We start from the raw sequence: 22,476 nt of genomic DNA on the forward strand, positions 1-22,476 counted from the left end.
ATTACCTGTAACAGTTATATATTTTTAGCTGTTTCATAGATTGGCAGAAGATTGTTTGATTACATTTGATTATATATTTGAATTTATTTGAAAATTCAGAAAAAAGCCAAAACATTTAGAATCTGTTAATATGCTTATTCATGACATTTTATAAAGTTGAAAGATTCACTTAAAATTGAAACTGTCTCATTAACTCATTAACTGACACGTTAATGCTAGTAAGGCTAATGAGGTTAGCACAGGTCTCAAGTCCCTGGGCCGTTTTCTGACTTTTGATTGTTTGAATAATGGGGCTGATCGTTAGCCTGGCCCCGCCCACCTACCTACTTCCACTAAATTTTCATTTCACTTCAGTACTAGGTTTTGGTCTGCTTCATATGCATGAGTTCCTTGGAAGCCGGATGTTTGGCGGTCCAATCAGCGAACAGAGGCAATGGCTGAGAACGATGACGTGGAGGTCGCGCGCCAGTTTCAGTTGTAGTCAGAGGAGGACCAGGGAGACAATGGAGAAGGATACGAGAGAAGCTATTCGGTCTGTTGTGGGATCGCTGCCGAATATTGATCAATTAAAGCCGGAGCAAGAACAAGCTTTGCTGAGTTTTGTAGGTGGCCATGATGTTGTGGCGCTTCTCTCCACCGGGTACGGGAAAAGTTTGATTTTCCAGCTGGCTCCGTTAATGGTGAAGGAGCCGGTCCTGTCGCATGACATACGTCACGACCAAACAGTATGCGATTGGCTATGGCAGATCCAGAGTGGCACTGGGCAGATCCGATCATTTTAAAACTTCAACAGACACCCGCCTTCAAGTTAGTGAACGTTTGTCAATTGGGCAGTTCCAGACCTTCTGTACAAATGAAATGAAGTACGATGGTCTGGTAGGACCAGGCTAGCTGATCGTGTTTGTTTGGTTGTGAATTATAGCGTCCCCTGTTGCCAAGGAGGTACTTTACTTTTTGGAGGACTGCTTACCCCCGGTTCTATACGTGTACCAACTTTGCCGACCATGAGTTGTTTTCCCGATTGACTCCCATTATAAAAAAAAAATAACAGTAAAAATTCAACAACTCAGCTATCAACACAAAACTAGTGGGGGCCTAAGGGGGAGTTCTGTGATGGGCGCACAAAATGTTAGGCCTCTGAGGTTTTCTGAAGCGGACTGGTTGAATAATGACTTCTCATTGGCATAATCATATTTTTGCATAAATCCGCAAACCAACAGCCATTTGTATCACAATCAAAAAGAAAATAATTAAGGTTTGACCACGAGTTATAGCGCTCCCTGTAGTCACAGTGGTAACAAATGATTTGAATGAATGACAAGAAATCAAATAAGAAACATGATAACAACAGCGTGGCTTGCTTTGCAACAACAACATTAGATATCATGCGAGGACAATACAATGTAACTTCTCGGTGTCTACCTCCTCCTTCATGCCAGTCTCAAGCAGCATCATGACACAGGCCTCCAGGGGCAGGGCGATCTCCCGGTGGCTCCTCTCCAGGTGCTCCTCCAGGGCCGTGCCAAACGCTGGCTTCTCCATCCACGAGTCTAACGGGAGGGGGGAGGGGAGGGAGACACAACATGGAGGTCAGTTGGCTGTTGGCAGACATTTTGGATTCGATTTTTAGGAGATAAAATGTTCAAAACCGACACACAATTACTGACCTAACATTTTTGATTCTACAATTAAATATTGTCATTTAGATTATATTAAGGGTTGTCCTTGATTAAAGATATTTCATGGATAAAAATGATCAGGCAAGACCCATCGATGACTGATGGTTGAGTTGTTTACGTATATCATAGATTTTTCTATGCATGCCGCTCAATGAACAGAAGATATAGGATATTAACCTAGTATAATATACCGTGTTAGATCTATTTAATCCAACAGTGGCTGGTCTCTGTGGAGACAGACCCGATCATGCAAAAAAAGATTGATAAATCGAATGTGTTTGACTGATTCAAAATGTAAAATGCACTTGTGAGTGATGATGGAGAGTATAATTTTCAGCAGTGTGAGAACTTGACACACTTTGCATTTTACTTTTTTGGGATAATCTTTAATGGTTCTGAAAGCCTGCTAGACTAGGCAAAACATAAAACCTGCACACAGACCACTGAGCCAACCCCCCCCCCCCTCCCCCTCCCAAAAAATGCATAACTTATAGGCTTTTCTTCTAGAAGCCAAGCAATGCAATAGCATCACTCATTTAGTATCTCTGTCCTACAAATAGAATATCCCGCACAATATTACCGAAAAATACAAACACAGTAGGCCTACACAATCAAATGAAATGGTTTATCGTGTTTAGTCAGGTTTCAGGTTTCTTTGGGGTTACATGCTGAAGTGTGTACCTATCCATATAAATAATTGGTTTCTCAATTCCTAAATACCGATTTTAGATACTGTTGCATGTTGGGATGCGTAGTTTGTGTAGATCGTAGTGTACGTTGATCACCAACAATCGATAATAAATGTAAGTTTCATTCGGTATTTATATTAGGTGTTTCTTGCGGGTGATGTTTACCTTGCTGCAGTTGAATGGCAGGGATGGCCGTTTCTAGTACAGCCAAAGACCTCCTGTGGTAGTCTGCTTGGGCCTCCAATAGCTACACACATACACACATGCAACACACACACAAAATAAAGGATGGATGCACTCAATAGTTTAGATATGGAGAGGATATGACCTTCATCATCGCAGACTTACCAAAACGTAATAACTTGCGTAGTCTCCCTCTTTTGAAGCAAAGTTATACATATCCGCAGAAAGCTGGTCCTGTGTGGCAATAAAAAATACATTTATAAGATAATATCCCTCACTCAGTCTCACAAATCTCTTTCATGTCATCTACATTATCTACTGTGTTATATTCACCAAAGTCCTCTTGAAGACAACATCTGACGAGCAAGCAGATTAAATGTCATATATGTAAGTCATATAACCTGATTGGTTGTAAGACTTGACTTCTGATGACAAAGGCTGCCCTGTTCATACCCTGTTTAGATATGAACCTTATTCACCTGGCATCCATCTTGGCTCTGAATACTAGTTCGGGGGGGGGGGGAACGGAATAATGCGAAATTCTGCATCCTTCAGTTCCCCCCATCCAGCATTTAGAACCAAGATGGCCGCTATGTGAATAAGGCCCATTGTTCCAACTTAATAAAGAGACCGGAGCTGGGTCTATAAAGCTTCTAGGGTTTGACTCAATTTTAATAAATCTGTTAGTAACTACCTTGCATATTTCTACTTTATTAAGTGCCTCATCCATCTCGTCCTTGAGTGAGTCCACCTTTGACGCCATGGCCTGGTTATTGGTCCTTGTCGCCTGGTACCACCTGTGGGTGATTGAAAAATGTTAGGCAGGTAGGTAATACACGTAAAGGTTTAAGATTAAATCAAATAAAAATAATAACCTAGCCAGGTATTTTTTATCAGTTAAAAACAGTTATTATAAAATAATTATAATGTTCTGTTGTCATTTTCGCTGGCATTGCACATATGAAAATAAAGGGCGGCCCCTAAATATTAAAAAAATCAAAATATCTGTCATTCCTTTTGTAAAATTTATTTTGACATTACACAAGTAGTACGAGTACACAGTCGTCTATTCTTTTTAAGTAACTTTGCCTTTAAGATTTGCATTCCCAAAGTTTGAAATAGCATCCCTTTTCGATCATATCAAACAGTGTTCGAGCTATCATCTAGCGTACCTAGCCTTAGCCGAGTCATAGTCCAGAACCAGCTTGCCCAGTTGCTTCCTCATTTTCAGCACGTTTGGAATTTCCACCTTTGGAATAAAAAACAGAGACTCCAACTCATAAGGTACACTTTCAACACACAACCTGATCCATATAATCTACATTACAATGTTGCCCAGACCGTCAGTACATATTTGAATAATGAGCAGTTGTACTATGGAGTGATGTGTGCAGTGGTAGGTTTTTGTGTTATGGTGTGTAGTGGTCTGGTATGGTGTGTGTGTGGTTGTGTGTGGTGTTTTTCTTAAGGGGGTTTGGTGCAGTGTTTTGGTGTGTTATGGTGTGTTATGGACGTCATGTGCTGTGTAGTGGTGCTTGCGGTGTGTTAGTACCTCTGTGAGCTGATTGAAAGGCTCCAGGACGTCCCGCTCTAGCGTGACCTCGTGCTGCATAAGTACCGAGGCAAGCCTGCTCTCTGCCTCCCCACACACATCCATCATCTTACTGCTCAAGCACAAGGACAGAATACAAGCGCACACGCACACACACACACAAAACCAATAATGAGTACATACACACAGGACCAAGATAAAACAATACAAAACACATACACTAACAACGGGGTAAATCTCTCAAACACAGAAACACACAGAGTCAGTGAGTGAGTGAGTGAGTGAGTGAGTGAGTGAGTGAGTGAGTGAGTGAGTGAGTGAGTGAGTGAGTGAGTGAGTGAGTGAGTGAGTGAGTGAGTGAGTGAGTGGGAAGCTGCAGTAGGCTCACACTCCTGAGAAGGACCAACAGTGCCAAACACATCTAAGAAGTCCTCGAGTCCAACCACTCAAATCAGCTATGATCTGTTCTACGCAGCCACTTTCCTTTCGATTTACATCAAATATGCTGCATTTTCCATAAGAATTGTGGTAGTGGAAAAGGATAGACTAAACCCTCATACAGCCAGTGTAAACAACTTATGCTCTTTTCCTTCTCCACAATCATCTTTGTATTTAGATGATTCAATTTGAATGGACTTTTACTATTTAACCCAAGTGTAAAATAGTTTAGCAAATGGCAGTTTGAGGATGAGGGTAAGGTAAGTGAGTCTGCATTCTTTAAGACAGCGATGAGCTGTATTATTGAGCTATGTTAAGAGAGTTTACTTATACCGACCCGATCAGACTCTCTTCGCCCAGCTGGCTGCCTCCGTCCTGCATGGCCTGGGACAGAGATGTCAGTGGCAGCTTTTTCTGCAGGGGGATGAATAGAAAGTGAAAGTGAGGCACCAGGTAGAGGTGAAACCGTTTTCAGAGACAGACCCACAACCAACACTAAACCGTGTTCTATGTGCTAAAACATTAACAGAGTTGGACAGATGCTATGATCCATCATACAGCTGAATAAAAAGGAGTCAAAGAACGTTAAAAACACATGCTAGGACGCGACTTGACAATCTCAATGACTGTGTGCATGTTGTCCGTAGGTGCTGGAAAACTAAAAACACTGAAGGCCATGGCTCAATTTTTCCACTACGTCTGTTCCTGAGTGACTCAATACTATGCAATAGTTAATGAAAGCACAACACTGTAGCAGGAGGAAGAAAGTTTAGTAGAGCTAGGGTGTTTGACTTCTATCCACATCAATTCTGAGTTCAATCCCTATGTTCTCAGTCTACCAGTAGGCATTCTTAAGCAAGATGCAACCATGACCTGCGCATTAATGTCAACAACATGCATCAAAATAGATTCACTTTGAAGCACCTGCTAAATCGTACATTTGAAATAGGTCTTTGCTTTGGTTAGCCAGCCATGGTACTCTAATAATACAATGAAAACTAGGGTCATTGAATTCAAAGTTGTCCTCTGCTCTTTTGTGAGTAGAGGATAGGACAGTGAGTGAGAGGAGAGAAAAGTGCTTACATGTCGTTTCTCCGAGTCGGTGCCAGGCTGACCCTGCAGACACAAAACCAGCCTCTTGTGTGCATTGTGCGACGCCGTTCGCACCAGCTCCATCCGCCGTTCGATCTGAGGTACGCGCACACACACACACACACACACACACACACACACACACACACACACACACACACACACACACACACACACACACACACACACACACACACACACACACACACACACACACACACACACACGATGTCAGGTCAAGTTAGGTGAATACATTTATTTGTAGTTGAAGGATAGTATTATAGTATACCTGCACTTTTTTTATATAAACTTAGCACAAAATGTAAGGGAATTTGTGTTTGGTAGATTATTTCTCTGTGGTAACAATACTTTTTGGCAATAAATCTTATACCGTTGGAAAGCCTGTATAGTTCCCTTTCAAATGGTGCCCCATTTGCAAGGAACATGCACTTGTGGGATGAGCAGCAGAGCTGAGTATGTGGGTTGCGCCCATGAAAAATTTGCCAAATCTTCTCTGCCATTGACTCGTTTGGTGTTTGGTGGATTGGATGATTGAAATTTGAAGAAACAAGACATAGTGACAATTAAACAATTTATTCATTTCACAAACAGGAGCCTCAGTAGCGTGTGGAAGAACCATACACAGCCACAACAGCCTGGCACCTCCTCCTCATGCTGGTCACCAGCCTGTTCAGACACTGCTGTGGGATGGCATCCCATTCTTCAACCAGCATTTGTCACAAGTCAGCCAACGTGGTTGTGTTGGTCACTCTGGCACGAACAGCACGCCCAAGCTGATCCCACAAGTTTTCAATGGGGTTGAGGTCAGGACTGCTAGCAGGCCATTCCATCCTTCCACTCCCACATTCTGGGGGTAGTCTCTGATAAACCCCGCCCTGTGGGGGCGAGCGTTGTCATCTTGGAGGATAGAGTTTGGTCCTAGAATGTGGAGATATGGGATTGCCACTGGTTGCAGAATCTCATGTCTATATCTCTCTGCATTGAGATTGCCTTCAATGATGACAAGCCTCGTTTTTTCAGTGAGGGAGATGCCACTCCACACACCTTCACACTGCCACTGTCACACCAAATTTGTACCGGGTGCCAAATTTGTACCGCCTCAGTAAGGGGTTGTCCGTTGCCAGGCAGGTTTCAAAAAACAATCGCGCTCATGTTGCCAAAGACGAAATAATAAAACACAGATAACGGATCGCTAGATAACACTTGTTTTTACTTTATATTTGTATAGTATTTAATTGTTTAATCGATTTAGCTAGTAAACTGAGTATTTAAAGCAAGTTTCAAAAAACATTCGCGCTCATGTTGCCAAAGACGAAATAACATAACACAGATAACGGATCGCTAGATGACACTTGTTTTTACTTTATATTTGTTTTGCATTTAATTGTTTAATCGAATTTAGCTAGTAAACTGAGTGTTTAAATTGTATCATAGTCTAGCTAGCCTGTGTTAATTTAATTTCCTTAATTTAATTTAGATAATAGATGGATAGATGGGTAGATAGGTGAGCAGGCATTTACTAACTGGTAAATGTTTTTTATTATTATTATTCACCTTATCCCCATAACATTCAGCTATTACTGTTTAGCTAAATAGATAAATACAATACAATACAAATATTAAGTTAGGAACGCTAATAAATGTAATTTGTAAAATAAGTGTTATCTGTCTTGTCGCGCTCAATGCACGAGTTCGCGAATGTTCTTGAACCTTCCCACGTCAATCGACGCGATCGTCCGTTGCCAGGGAACGTTCGACGCAATCGTCTCTTGCCAGGCAGGTGTGGAATGGATTACGTATGAATTACGTAGGCGGTACAAATTTGGCACTCTGTACAAATTTGGTGTGATACCACCACCAAAAGACGTTATTCTATCGGTACAGCAATCAGCATAGCGTCCGTGTCTTCTCCACACTTTGACCCTACGATCCAACTGCCGTACGCAGAATCTGGACTCATCATCACTGAACATAACGTTCCTCCACATGTTCAGGTTCCAGTGCACGTGTTGCCGACACCAGCGCAAACGGGCCTGACGGTGAAGGGCAGTCAAGGCAAGACTCCTGGCAGCCCTATGAGACCGGAGATTGGCTGCGTGTAGTCTGTTCCGGATTGTCTGGACATAGAGCCGTCAGCCATATCGTCCCGCAAACCTTGACTGCAAATCTGTAGAAGACAGTCTACGGCACATAAGTGCTGACAGAGTGACGGAACTTCTTGGGGTGTCGTCTTCTTCGCGGCTGGTCTTTGACATCCCCCGTTATATGGAACTTGGCCTTCAGTTTGGAGAGGGTACTAGGGCTCACTCCAAATAATGCCGCAACTTGGTTTTTCCGAACACCAGCTCGAAGTTGCCCATCAGGTGCCAATCAGGCAATTGATTGGCAGCACCTGGGCGTATCAGAAGCTCAAAACAAGTGTCAATAGCAACAGCAAAATAACCTGTTTGGCAAGGGCAGAAAAGATTTGGCAAATTTTTCATCGGCGCAACCAACCTACTCAGTGCTGCTGCTCATCCTACAAATGCATGTCATGTTCCTAACAAATGGGGCACCATTTGAAAGGAAACTAAACAGGCTTCCAACGGTATAAGAAGTTTTAAACAAATCTAACCATGAGGCTAAACTTAAGGTTAGGATGCTTGAAGGTTCCTTGGAAATTAACTGATCTTGAGCATGGGCAAAAATGTGCACACGGAACACACAGATCTTTGCAAAATCACAGACTTTGCATCTGACTAGTCCGTCTGTTTAATAAGCAGCTACTTCCTCATCCTGTGCAACAGTAAACAATCAGCTGTTCTGCTTCTCTCAAGGCAGATCCCCATCCGAGCATACTCAACACAAACACTAATAATGGCAAACAGGGCCTTTCCACCCATTAGTGCACGGTTCTCTTTAATCACTATCAAAAGAAGAAATAACATCATGAGGCTGGTTGCTAATGTCAAGAGTTGAATGACACAAAACAAAATTGTGTACACGGGTGTCGAACTATGCAGAGATACAACTAGGGGAGGACCTCAAGCTCTGTGCTGCACCTGTCAGGCTTCAGATGAAGCATTCCCTTTTCAGATGAGGACCTGAGAGGAGCAGCAATGTTAAACATTACTTCCAACTCTCCCGCTCTTCTGCCATGAAACTTATTCCCTTCTTTCCCCCTCTCTCTATTGGGGTATTTTATTGTAGCTAATTAATAAATAACAATTATATTCTTTGGTCTTTCCTATTCCTATAGCTACTCTGCACTCTGTATAAATTGTTTTAGTTAGTTAGTAACTCCAAAAATGATGCCATACTCTGAATGCTCTCAGCCTCACATGCAAGTGGTTTCAGATAAAAGCGTCTGCCAAATGACTAAATAGTTCTTCTCCTGCAGCTGGTAGCTTCACCGCCAGCTAGACTCTGGCATCCTTCCAAACGAACACCATGGCTCCTGCCTTTTGATTCCTGTGTGGACGCGTGGTCCAATCTGACCACGGATTCGATTGGATCCAGGCTCTCGTAAGGCACTCTGAGCTAAGGTGGGTGAGGAGGGAGGGAGGGAAGGAGCCAGGGACAGAAAGGAAAAGAGCGAGGCCCAGGGGTTTGTGGCTGTGTGTATTGTTTGTCTACAAACCCGACTCGTGGATACACTGTATGGCTGATTGTCTCTCAGCCTCTGTGTCTCAGCCTCTGGCCATCGAAGCTTTTTTTTACGACCGATCAACGAACATCGATCAAAATCTACATTTCTTTAGGATCGATCGTGCGGAACGAGTGAATGGAAGCGGTAAGAATGGCAGTTGAGGTTCCAACAGCAATTTTTTCCTGTGACCGATATACTCCTCCCTAACGGAAAAGAGGGTCGTTGGGGAATATCAGGGTATCTAGAAACGTGCAGAGTCGATTTTTTTTTATTTTTTTATTAAAATTGGCTTTGTTTGAGCTGTTGCTCTGAAAACAGCGCAGGTAAGGGCCCCATGCTAGCTCCATCATGCAGGCTCGGCCCCCATGACAGCGCGTGTGTGTATCCAAGGATGAGACACGAAGTGATGATTTATTACACCAATCACCCACAGTATTGCCCTCCACAGTAGGAAATAAGGGTGCACTCACACTAGGCAAAGTTGCCCTGTTCCATACTCAAGTACAATTGCCCCCCCCCCCCCCCCGCTGTGCCGCTGACCTGTGCTCACACTAGGAAATCTGAACTGGGCCTGAGTACGGTTGCCTCTTGTACATACGTCATCACGTCATAATACGTCATCACCAAGCGTCGCTGCTTAGTAGAACAACAATAAAGAACAACACAAAACACAATTGGCACTTTACTTATTTGGAGCCGTTCGACTCAGATACAGCCCTCTCTCACTGAGCGTTTTTAGACTGCCAAATATTTGCACGTTTAATGCACGCCTTTTTTTGCGGCGCGGCCCGCACGTTTAAACTCCCCGGGGTCTCCATGCTTGAGCTAGAACCCTAATTTACCCTCCCTGACCCTGCACACATTGGCGGTTTATTGGGTTTCATTCTGTTGTAAATGTGACGGCTCCGCGGTTCCGGGATAAAAAAGTGGACAGCATAATAAAGAATACGTTGGCGTTTTTGCACTTGTACATAGTTAATCGCATTTGTAGCCTAAACTCAGACGTAAACTTATTGTCTTCATTCGTAAAGAAAATTAAAAAATTTGGGAGCATGCAAATTATTTTAAAGATGTCTGGGCCCCCGCTTTATCCAGTGAACCAATAAAGCCTGCGCTGCGATGAACGGGGGATTTTTGATCAAACACTCAACTTCGCTGTCGCACCAAATTGAACCCACGCACGAACCGCTTGCCGCCATGTTTATTGTTTAATGGGGTAAAAGGGTTGCATGCGTGCATACGTCATGCAGCTCAGGTTGCTTATCTGTGCGTGTGCGCGTGTCGGCTCATTAGCATCTGTACTGTGGCCTGCGCACACCTCTCCGAAGTGTACTCAGGCCACGGAATTGAACTGTACTTGAGTACGGATGGTGTGCTCCAGAGATGGAAATTAACTTTTTTCCACTGTGGCAGGTAGATTTAAAAATCTACAAGCCACTCATCTTTTTTACCAGCCACTTTTTATACGGTATATTTTTTTTTAATATATGCGTACATTTTAAACAATATAATAGTAACAATAGAAAAGAAAAGTGTTTTTCATACACATCATTTTTTCCATCAAAAGTGATTTTTACTGTAAATAGGTTCTACCAAGGAACTGAGTTGAAAACGTTCTTCTCTTACCGCATATGATAAACAATACACAGGTATCTGCCATGTTAAGTAATGTATTTCAAAGGTGTTACGATGACAAGTTTGGGGATAATTCATGTATACAAAGTATTTTCAATAAAAAACTAATTGACATATTAACAATAAAGCGACATGCATGGCTACACCATCATACATGTGACTGCATACAAATGTGTCCACAGACCTGATAACTAACGTATGATAGTAAGCATTATTGGCCCTTAAAACTAATATTCAGAAAAAACACTGCCTCAAAAGGCTATTGGCTTAAGCAATACAAGTAGAGGCATATATTTTAACTTTATACCCTGAACTTTTAAACGTTGCAAACGTGCAAAAACATAATTATATATTTATGTGGCATTCAGTCCAATGTTGAAAATATATCTGTGGCATTAGACCAATGCTGTGGTAAAGTGTGTAAAGTATGACCAAGTGTTTCTTTCTGTTCAATAGTCTAGATAGAACTTTATCAATCCCCTGTAGGAGAAATTTGTTAATGTTCGTCCCTATAAAACAATAATGGTAAAAAAATAAATACAAAACACGACGGTAACTGAGTAAGTCAAACCGTCCAATCTGAAGGCTCTACTTAACCACTCCCCCTACTCACTTCCACCAATGCAAAGCGAAGAGAACTGAGTAGGGGAGGGCGTAGCCTAACTAGTTTGTGAACGACCCAGAGAAACGCAACGCAAATTCAATGGGAACATGTATGAGGCTTTAATAAAATCCCAGACGATTTTGAAATTCCGCAAAACATTTTTTTAAAAGTGCCTCAAAAAGAGGGCATGTCCGGGCAAAAGAGGACGTCTGCTTACCCTACCGTACGTACGGGAAACACATTTGATTCCTACCTGTAACGCCCAAATTGGTGGGTGCTATCCTGGTAATTGCGTTAGAAATACGAAGTGTGGTGTGTGAGCGTGTGCATGGGTTGAATTCATGGGGCAAGCCCTAGGAATCTCCCGGCTTCCATGAAAGAGAACCAAACTAATTCACACAAAAGCGTTCATGCAAATCTAGCATTAAAGGTTAATTTAAGGAAGTTCTCACCAGTCACGCTGAGAGTAGTTCGCTAGTAGTAGCGCTTTAATTTGCAGTGTCAGAGATTTCTGAGAAATCTAAATGCTGACTAAATTCTCAGAATTCTGACACTGCAAATATTGCATGCTAGTGAACTGCTTTAAAATAAATTTGACATCGCGACCAGGTGACAAATGGTGAGAACCTTCTTAAATAAACCTTTAATGTTGGATTTAATTATCAGAATTCGGATTTTATTAGCCTATTCAATTTCTGAATTAAAATTCTTGTGATGAATAATCTACATTTGTACAGTCGATGTGCAGCACTTTAATTCCCGTCAACTTTTTTTTCCAACACCAGCACTTCCACAACTATGCCCATGTTCGTGACTGCTAAATACAAAACCAGCGAGGCAGCCTGGATCCGATTTTTGCCTGAGATGGGGAACCAATCACAGAACGGGGAGGGACGGCAAGACGATGACAACGTCTATGCGACACACCCATCGTCTTCTTCCGAATTGCTTGTGTCTCACGCATGGACATAAGAGCTGTGTTCGAAATCGTTCCCTATACACTCACTCACTATTCCCTATATAGTGTTCATGATATAGTGCACTATATAGGGAACGAACAAACGAGAATTCGGATACCACGCTGAACATTTCTAAACGTCATTTGCGTCAGTAGACGCGCCGGGTATTTGTGTGACGCAGACAGATGCGCCCACATCATGTAAACAAACCTGGCACTCACAAGGAAAGCTGCAGGTTGTATTGATGTTGAATGTTACATTTCCTTGTTCAAGTTTTTTTAATTAATTTGAATGCTCAATTTTCTATGTTAAATCCCAAATAAATTGTTGACATTTCTATACGAAAGCCGGAGATTCCATCATTAAATGTATTCGTTTTCGCGGTTATTAAGCTTCTTCTTCTCCACCGGAAAAACACGGCCGCATTGTATTGTGGTATACGGGAGTAACATGTAGGGTACACTCAAATTTGGGGTATTTTAAGTGCACTATATAGTGCATGAAATTAACCACTGAGAATTCGAACACCACTACAAAATGGCGAGCACCCTATATAGTGCAATATATCCGTGATAGGGAACGATTTCGAACACAGCTATGGTCTCACGCCGAATGCGTGAGACTTGAGAGCCCTGTTACCGGTATATTATCCCAGATGTTGACTGTCCCATTTCAGCAAAAGAGGCGTAGAAGAAGAAGGGGGCCGGAGGTTGACAGTAATGGTTATGGAACTGCAGTGCCATATGACAAATGTATTAAATATGCAGATTTGATCGGACCTGACTGGAAAGTATTACCCGACACAGTGGTGGGTGAAGTGACACAATTCATGTTAATTTCCATCCCTGGTGTGCTCATACTAGCAAAGCGATCTAGACTTTAGGGGACAAACGTACTTGGCCACGGTACAGATGGCCTAGTGTGAGTGTGCCCTGAGTCAAGATAAGCACTTCCTGCTGGAGAATGTGATCTTAATGTGGATAGAACGATTAAGACCCTGTCCACATGGACGAAAACTATCTTCTCCCCTCGTTTTCCATGGCAGCGTTTCAGGAATTATATGATGACGTAATGATGGACTCATTGCAAAAATGTATCTAGCTGTAGAAACACTCTAGTACATATTCCAGGCCTATATGTGGCGCTGCTTCTCCACCAAAAAAAGAAGAAGACGAGGAGCATTCGCATCAAGCCTTCGCGCTGTATACAAAAATACAGTCGAGGAGGAAAAAAACGAAAAACAACAACAGCAGTTCTTAAACCTTATGGATTGATCAGAAAAAACGTTTTAATGTAGTTAGTAATTCAATTTACCAAAGGGCTGTATTTAAAGCTACAAAAATATTTCTAATCAAATCCCCCAAAAATAAAATTGATGGAAATCTGGGGTGGGGGGCAGGACGTCATCATTTGCGCATCTGGCGTCCTCACGAATCTTAACACGAAAACGCAGGGGGGGGCGTTTTCTCTTTTTCACCCTGGGACCTTGTTTCAAAAAAGTAAGTCTGCAGGGACTGAAAATGCCGGGTCGGTCTGGACGGTCGGCCCAAACGTGCATGACTACTGCCTTTTTACACAACAATCGTTTCCATGTGGACAGGCCCTTAGAGCTCCCTTTAAATGTGTCTTTTACCACAGATTCTTGGAAAACATCGAGACAGAAGCGATGTGTCTAATCGCCAGGAGAAGTTTGTCCATGGATGAATATCGTATTGAAGAAACAGATGCAGACTACCGGAGAAGTGAAGTGGAACAAGCTTACACGCACACAGCTCGTAAATACATTGATGTCCACACGCACACACACCCACACCCACACAAAACACGTGCATGGAAACCTGCCCACTAGAGCTGCACCTAGCGATTAATTTCATAGTTGACTGATCTAACAATATTTTTTAACACTCAGTCTACACAATATCATAAAAAATAGCAGATGCAGAAACACACACGCATGCTAACACTTTCCCTTCCGTTACGCCCCATGTCCCGTTAGTGAGCTTGTTTAAAGCTTTATAGGCTCGTTGGTTCCATGTGTTTCCAGACGACCCCCAGCAGCCAATGAAAAGCCTGGGCTGAGTTAAACTCTGACCCCTGACAACACTAACTATGGAAACCTCCACTGAGTCACAGAGGGCCTGGATGGACGCAGCTCTGTTTGCTGAAGTGCAGCCGCTTTTGACGACTTGAAGGCTGAGTGACTGATTGTCTTGGCTAGGATTTGTGAACTGGCTGACTGTTTCATTTGCTGGCTGACCTAATTGGCTACAAGTGGGCTTGTTGTTGGGTCTGGCCGGCCGGTTGTGATGACTGTGCAGAAAAGATCTCTGGTTTCCAAGGCAGCTGGAACAAGCAAATAAACAACATTGTGTTGTTCTAGGCATGCATCTTTTGCCAACGTTTCAAACAATGAGTTTCCTTCAGGATATCTGCTTCATATCTGGCCAATGCCTTGCTTTGTGATAGGATGTGTGATACGTGAATCACCGAAAATTGGAATTCTTGGCTGAGAAGGAAGAGGATTTTTAAAGGGCCAAATATGTAATAAAAACTACTTAAACTGACATTCACAAAAGGTGTGCCCACTAAGCTCTCCCAAAAATAATGCATAAAATCCTTCTTGGCGGGGGCACGCACGCACACACACACACACACACACACACAGACAGACAGACAGACAGACAGACAGGAAAACTATTTTTGATGAGATGGCATGGGAGGGGGAGAAGGGAGGGGCAGTTGCAGCAGAATCAGCACATTCTTGGAATGATTGCGTTTCAACACATATCGGTTATCTGAGGCAGGTTCGTCAGAGTTTTAAAGGAGTGTGAACTGACGCTGAATAACAGAGCACAGTGCTCTCTTTTCTTAAGATGCGGGCAAAGTTCAATTCTCCAGAGGTAAATAGCGCAAAGGGGAGGGGGGGGGGGGGAAGAGAGAGCAATAGCGAGAGAGAGAGTACAAGATGAAAGAGAAGTGAGAGAGAAACAAAGAGCCATAGCTTTGGCATTTTTTAAATGGGTGGGTCGTTTACTCAATTGTGCTGAGAAAGTGCTTTTGGGACAAAGGTAGAGCTATAAGGTGAGCTACTTAACAGGCAAACAGAGTGAGTGAGTGAGTTACACAAGGGTTCAAAGTTCAGTGTCACCTATAATAAATGTGTGACTTTAGTGGCCCTGAAAGTGTGTGTGTGACTTTAGTGGCCCTGAAAGAGTGTGTGTGTGTGTGTGTGTGTGTGTGTGTGTGTGTGTGTGTGTGTGTGTGTGTGTGTGTGTGTGTGTGTGTGTGTGTGTGTGTGAAAAGCTCAGTACGACTATCCACATAATCTCCCATCACTGATTCATTTCTGTTTCCGTCTTGTTTATACTCATCTCACAGCCATGAGCTCATGCCTCTAGCAACTTAAACCAATCTCTCCCCATCCAAAACGTAATAGTACACACATATACGTACGTACGTACGTACGTGCGTGCGTGCGTGCGTGCGTGCGTGCGTGCGTGCGTGCGTGCGTGCGTGCGTGCGTGCATAATCGATTCGTCACAAGAAGTCAAGCCTGCCTCAAACAGAAAAGAAACACAGATGCACTTTCCCAAATGACCAAATCGTATGAGCTTGTGAGGCCTTGCAGGCGGCAAACCACCAATTGTTACCCCTCCAGCAATTTCACTCCAGGCTTCCAGATAGCTCTGCTCACAACATACTAGTGAGATGCGATGTCTGTACCAGAGCTCTGCTACCAACGCTTATCCTTGTACATAATACCAGAGCCTAGCCGAAGACGGGGTAATCCCTGTGTTCCCCAGGTCCTATGTTCCACGGCTGCGAAGGTTTAGGGTCAGGTTTAGGGTTTTAGTTAGGGTGAGGGTTAACCCTAAACCTAACCCTAACCATAATCATAACCAATCGGAGGAGAGCCATTCTAACCAATCACAGGCGAATCAGAGGCGAAAAAGGCGGTACTTGCCCCTACCATCCTACGAAAAAATTATTAGCTCGCCGGATGCTATGTTCCCTGGTCACATACAAAGCAAAGAACATAGGACCCGGGGAACAAAGGTACGCTCCTCCTAAGACATGCTACCAGAGCCTAGCCTAAGACATGCTACCAGAGCCTAGCCTAAGACTTGCTACCAGAGCCTAGACTAAGACATGCTACCAAAGCCTAGCCTAAGACATGCTACAAGTTAGCTTGTCTTGGAACTGGAGCTTACAAGTTAATTAAAATCTCAGGAAACACAATAATAGCAACAGTTGAAATGTTAATTATTGTAGATAGATTCAAGGGTAAGAATCATGGAAAACCTTCTTGCGGGTGAGTAGTTAAAAGATTTAAAGAGCAGTGTTAAGAAACATTTCACAGTTACAGTCATCAGTGGCCTGCTACTTGGCATGGTTGTGGTTGAGGTGTTGAGGCATTGTGATCAGAATAAGCTTGAGGTCCTCATCGGCCACCACTTCCCCTTTCTGCTTCCACTTTAGTTTGTTCCATCAAATTAAAATCTGGGCTTTGGATAATTCACCAGAAAACACAGATGATCCTTTTGTCAAAATGTGGTACCTGCAACAAACTTGGTAACTGTTGTATTTTGCATCTAGTACTGAGTTAGTGTTTTTGATTAAATTATTTAAGTTAATCAAGAAACGTGGCACCTAGGATGCGCGATGTGCCAGCATTCAGAAAAGTGATCATTTCTGCTTACAGGGTAACTAACAGAGAACTGTTAGTCTCACAAATCACACTTCCTGCCAGACACCAATGAGATCGCTTCGGTAGAACTTCTCCTGAATGAAACAGGAAACAAGACGCAATGCAAATGCACTTGCTTTCAGGCAAATAACTTGGATCACAAGTGTTTAATGTCAAGATGATTGTGGCAGTTTGGATGATTTATGTAAAATCATGACAAGAAACGTTTGCAGTCTCAAGCTGCCCATACACACCAAACAAGCTAGAGAGTTGGATGTTTCATCAACATTAGCCGCGTTTACATGGCACATCTGATCCGCATAGATTTCTATGCGGCATAGATCTGTTCCTAAAATGTGTTCCGAATGTACTGTATACATGGCAGTAACAAAAGTGACGTTATGTCTCTCGCGCACACCTGACACATCTCTAAACTGGCGGCGACATAATGGATGTCTTATCACTATCGGGGATTTTAAATTTGATTTTAATGAAAGCACAGCAGGAGAGCTTTTCTCTGCCTGCTCCTTCAATTAAGAAGGAGCAGGACAGCGCAGCAACGTCAATTTCTCGTCAGATCTTTATATTTACCCTATGCTCCGCCGCAAACAAGAGGAATTTGGATGCGAGTCCGCAGCCAAGACTGGTGGGAGAGAGTGGTCTTACGGGAATTTAGTGACCGGGAATCCTCGAAGGTCCAATTGCGCAATACTGCAGATGCCATCTCTCTAAGTTAAGAAGTATTTTAACGTTCAGCCTGCAAAAGTACTAGTAATAGTAGCCTACTCATTTACAGTTATTTCGGACGCACGCGGACACGTCATTAATAAACACCCTAAGCAACCGGACACGCTTACCGGACTACTTTTACGGAGTGATAACAAAGACGTGAATCAGGCAATAAATCCACTTTCCTTGACAGCGGTGAAGTTCGGTGTGCTTAAAAGTACCGACAGAGCTCAGTGGACCAATGGCGAACTACTGCGGCTGCTCTAAGTTACACCCCAATCTATTCGGAATAAGTGTATACATGGCGATTAAAACGGACTACACCACCACTTCTATTCGGCATAGAATCTATGCCGAACAGATAATTGTATTCCAAATGAGGCGTATACATGATCATTTTCTGTTCCGCATAGAAATCTATGCGGAACAGATGTGTCCATGTAAACGCGGCTCAAGGTTAAACCCCATGGGAAATGAATGTAATGCCGGTGGAAACTGATGCATGTATGTGTTTGTGCAAACACTAGTGAAGAGAGAGAGAGAATTCCATGTTCACCTGTAGCAGGTCCTCACTCAGCACCTCAGTCTTCTCTGCCCTGCGGGGGGAAACACACATCACAAAGGTCAGAGCTTTCTTTAATGCATTTTTATAGGCATGACCTAACAGAAGGAATCCATGGAGGAGGCCTATGGTGGATGACTAGTAAAATTCCCTCGGATGTAATAATGTTAAAATGAATTCTCAAAGACCATTCTGTAATATTCCATTTAAAGAGTAAGAAAACCCCAAGAAAGGAATGCTACCTAAGTTTGAGAACGGCCTGTGTTGTGTTTCTTGTGTTGTATTGAATTGGTTGGAGTGAAGTGCAGTTAGTAGAGGCTTTTGCAACAAGATGTTCTATATTCTGACCAAACATCTCAATATTAGCTGATAACAGACAGTTTACTATTTGTTTGGGAGCTGTTCTGTCATGCTAGAAATGTGCCTTAAGCAAGAACTAACTTGCAGAACACATCCAGCTGAGACAACTTTGTGGCCAAGATCAAGGAACAATTCAAAGCCTACTTAACAGTTTCCGCTTAAGATATGTGAACACAAACCGCCCATCCTAAACAGTCTATCGGAATAATGATGACGGAAGAGTGAAAACCAAAATAGCTACGAGTCAATTTAGATTGTTTTAGGGAAGCTGCCGAAGTGCTCATGCAAGGAACTCAATATTCTTCGTAAGGGTGAACACCCACATGAGAGCGTGTCGCACACATGGACCCACATACCCACCCATGAGAAATACACACAAATAAACCAACAAACAGCCATCACTGGAGAACCCAAAACACAGTGTTGTTGTCATATCCAGCCTGGTTGTTATGGCGACAGGGGGAGCTATGCTGCTGGCTGGTAAGTGGCGTATTGATGTCAACAACACACAGGCACACATGCTAACACACACATATGCGCGCACAGACACACGCATAGACTCGCTGTGGGAACAGAGGGTGTAGCCTGGAGCGTTCCACATTCTAGCACAATTCCATCGCTGAGTTACTTTGGGTAACTGGTTGAACACCTCAGATAGCTAGCGGTACTCCGAAACAGTGTGATGTTTGTGTGCTCAACATTCATCAAACACAGTTTGATGACCTCAGACTGTTGAATACACCGACCTCATTGTGTCAAAGCCTTTTTCTCAAACATGAACCAAAGTTAAAACATGATAGTGAGGAGAACTTAACTAAACTGGTCAGTTGGTTTTACAGTCAGTGTTGACATATTACTGTTACCTCATTGTAGAAATGGAGGCTGTATATCCCAAATCTCTGTAACAAACCAACATGGTTTGAAATGAACTCCAACACGCAAACGCACACACACACACACACACACACACACACACACACACACACACACACACACACACACACACACACACACACACACACACACACACTTTCTCTAAGGTAAAGTAATTCAGCAGACGCTTTTATCAAATGCAACTTGGATTTTAACTGCACTCCATACCAGCGAAGACTAGTCATCTCGCTCAAGGGATACCTGAAGGGAGTCAAGACATTCGGGTTCAAAACTAGTACTTTTGCCTGGAAGTCAAATACTGTACAGACTCTACAAACCATCCTGGAGCCAAGCTATAATAATATTTAAATACTTGTAATCTGTGTTTAATCTGATGGTGTTTTTAGCTTTGCTAATTCAATGTTTCAGTGTCCTAAATGTATGATAATGGAGCAATGTGTAATTGTCACAATCGCTTAACATGAGGAATCATTTACACAATCTCCTGTTAAAGGTCAGTTATTCTGGTCTGTCAATGGAAATACAAAGGCTCTCCTATCAATATTGAATGAGCACTGATTTAGGCGGAGGCCAGAGACGAGCCAAGCACTGCTGTCTAACTAAGAATAGGACACCTTCAATGCTAAACGCTGGGCAGTCAACACAGACAATAAACATAACACAAAGGCAGAGATGGTTGAATGCAAACAAAAGCTGATGACTAATAACTATATGTTTACTGTTTATATCACACGTGCATGGCACCATGACTTTTACAACAAATATGTTGGGTGTGTGAGGCAGCCTACAGCGATGTGCTGAGGGTTATACCACAGTAAACGTGTATTTCTATAAACTATTTACGCTACCATAAATTCAAAACTTCCAATTTCTTTATTGTTTATATAAATGGTGTAATAGAAACTAAACAGTTAGAAAGTACTTCACATTGCCTTGTCTTTCGAAGCGTAGCCAACACGTGGTAGCCATGTTCTTGTTTGTTGCTTAGTTCTTTGCATTTTTTGCATATGTTGCTCTGCACAAAAAAAGTTCTTCATAACTGCTCCATAAATCCCGACAGAACCATTGCTGTTCTAAGATATTGTTGTTTATAAGTTACTTTGTTAACAAAATCTCCCAATTATAGTCTACGTTATCGATCTAATCAAAATAAGTTGTTCTCCCCTTTTAGGGGTTGAGAAATTGGCCCAGCTAGCCCACAGCTGCCCTAGTGTCAACAACAATGCAAAAATGCTTACTGGACAGAACAAACCCCCTTGTTGACATGTACACCTCAACTGGCTCATCAGCATTAGCGGCTACTTGCTTGGGTGGACCAATTAGCGGAATTTAGAAGTTGGTTTATGAATGAGATAATGGATTATTAGTTATTAAGCTGTGTGTGTGTGTGTGTGTGTGTGTGTGTGTGTGTGTGTGTGTGTGTGCGCGAGGTGCGCGTGCGTGTGTGGTTCGGTAGGATTGGTGTGTGTCGGGTAGGAAGATGTTTGGGGTTTATCGTGGTGCGAGGGATGTGGGTAGACTGCAGTGCGTGGTAGAGTGGGGTGGGGCTGCAATCAACTCGTCCGCTCAGCTGTCATGTATTATCTAGACACTACACATCTATGTACAAGTGTGATTCGAGTTATTGAAATATCGAGGCAAAGCAATAGACCGCATGTTTTACCTGAAAAATACACATTGTAGCACCCAGCACGAACATAAACAAGTATACTAACTTGAGAAGCGACCGATTCCTTGAATGGTTATGTTTTGTATAGGACTATTTCTTCTCTCGTTGAACAGCGTAAGCTAAATACATATAATTCCAGTAGTTCTAAAAAGTAAGTGTGCAGGTAGGCCTATTCTGAATAACTTTTTTACGGAAAAAGTTGACCCAGCCCTGGCTCTGCAATAAGTGACAGCAGGTGAAAAAAGTGCATGGAGAGAACGTTCCACAACTTACTTAGGCTACGTGAAAATAACAAAAGCCCCGATGCTGGGGGCGCTACAACTATATGCAACAATGTAACCTATTACACATACCTTCCAACAGTCTGGTTGGCGATCAGTTTCATGCGATTAAACTGTTTTTTCATTTTGATGCCGTGCACCGATGTATCCAACAACAAATTAACCAGGTCCTCTTCAGCGTACTTTGGTTCATCCACCGTATATCCAAAAAAGTAATTCTAGGTAGCAGCCATTGTAAGTCAGAAAAAGCTGGGCTTTGACTTACAGCATAACTAACAAAAGCGTTGCTGGAAGCGATCGATTAAAGCCCAATGACATTACCTGGCGGGGCAGAAAATATATTTGAAATGCTATAATAACAACTTAACAAACTATCGTTTACGTTCGTTGACGTCTCATTTCCACTATTCGAAGAAGTCCAAAACGGTTTTGCAACCGGTGTGTGAGGATTATAGGAAGAAGGAAGTGCCTTTTTACTTCCCTACTGTAATGCTCCCTGGGCGAACGGTGACATGTGATATCTCAGTTAAAACCAAGCCAGCATGGATTTTTCCTTGGTCGGGCCCCACAAGCCCTTGATTATGGTGCAAAAAAAGCATCAACGAGCAAGTTCGACAATTCTGGGAGGCGATTAAAATGCAACGAATGTAAAACATATGCTAAATGAAATAATGCAATCTGGTCAGGAAACATATTAGGTGAATTAACTACGTTTTAATAATTGGATGTACATTTGATTGTATTCTTTAACAATTGTGGCATTTTATTGTTTAATATTTGTATTACTACTATGACAACTTTTTATTTTTCAGCC

General features: G+C 42.6%; 1 protein-coding gene across 4 annotated transcripts in view; it reads right to left on the bottom strand.

The window, feature by feature from the left end:
• arhgap17b (Rho GTPase activating protein 17b) overlaps positions 1–22,187 on the bottom strand; it is a 33,196-nt gene extending 11,009 nt beyond the window's left edge. For 2 of the 4 annotated variants that reach the window (XM_030377934.1, XM_030377923.1), the window contains exons 1-10: positions 21,735–22,187; positions 18,453–18,492; positions 5,625–5,729; positions 4,879–4,955; positions 4,104–4,215; positions 3,724–3,800; positions 3,246–3,348; positions 2,717–2,785; positions 2,534–2,615; positions 1,423–1,550 (exon numbers count right to left, since the gene is read on the bottom strand). In XM_030377934.1, coding sequence (XP_030233794.1) covers positions 1,423–1,550; positions 2,534–2,615; positions 2,717–2,785; positions 3,246–3,348; positions 3,724–3,800; positions 4,104–4,215; positions 4,879–4,955; positions 5,625–5,729; positions 18,453–18,492; positions 21,735–21,787 — 846 coding nt within the window. In that variant the 5' untranslated portion in view covers positions 21,788–22,187. The remainder of the gene's footprint in view (positions 1–1,422; positions 1,551–2,533; positions 2,616–2,716; positions 2,786–3,245; positions 3,349–3,723; positions 3,801–4,103; positions 4,216–4,878; positions 4,956–5,624; positions 5,730–18,452; positions 18,493–21,734) is intronic. The other 2 variants (XM_030377914.1, XM_030377943.1) reach the window with 2 other exon arrangements.
• Positions 22,188–22,476: the final 289 nt, after the last annotated feature.

The sequence above is a fragment of the Gadus morhua genome, chromosome 2 (assembly GCF_902167405.1).
Source record: "Gadus morhua chromosome 2, gadMor3.0, whole genome shotgun sequence".
Lineage (NCBI taxonomy): Eukaryota > Metazoa > Chordata > Actinopteri > Gadiformes > Gadidae > Gadus > Gadus morhua.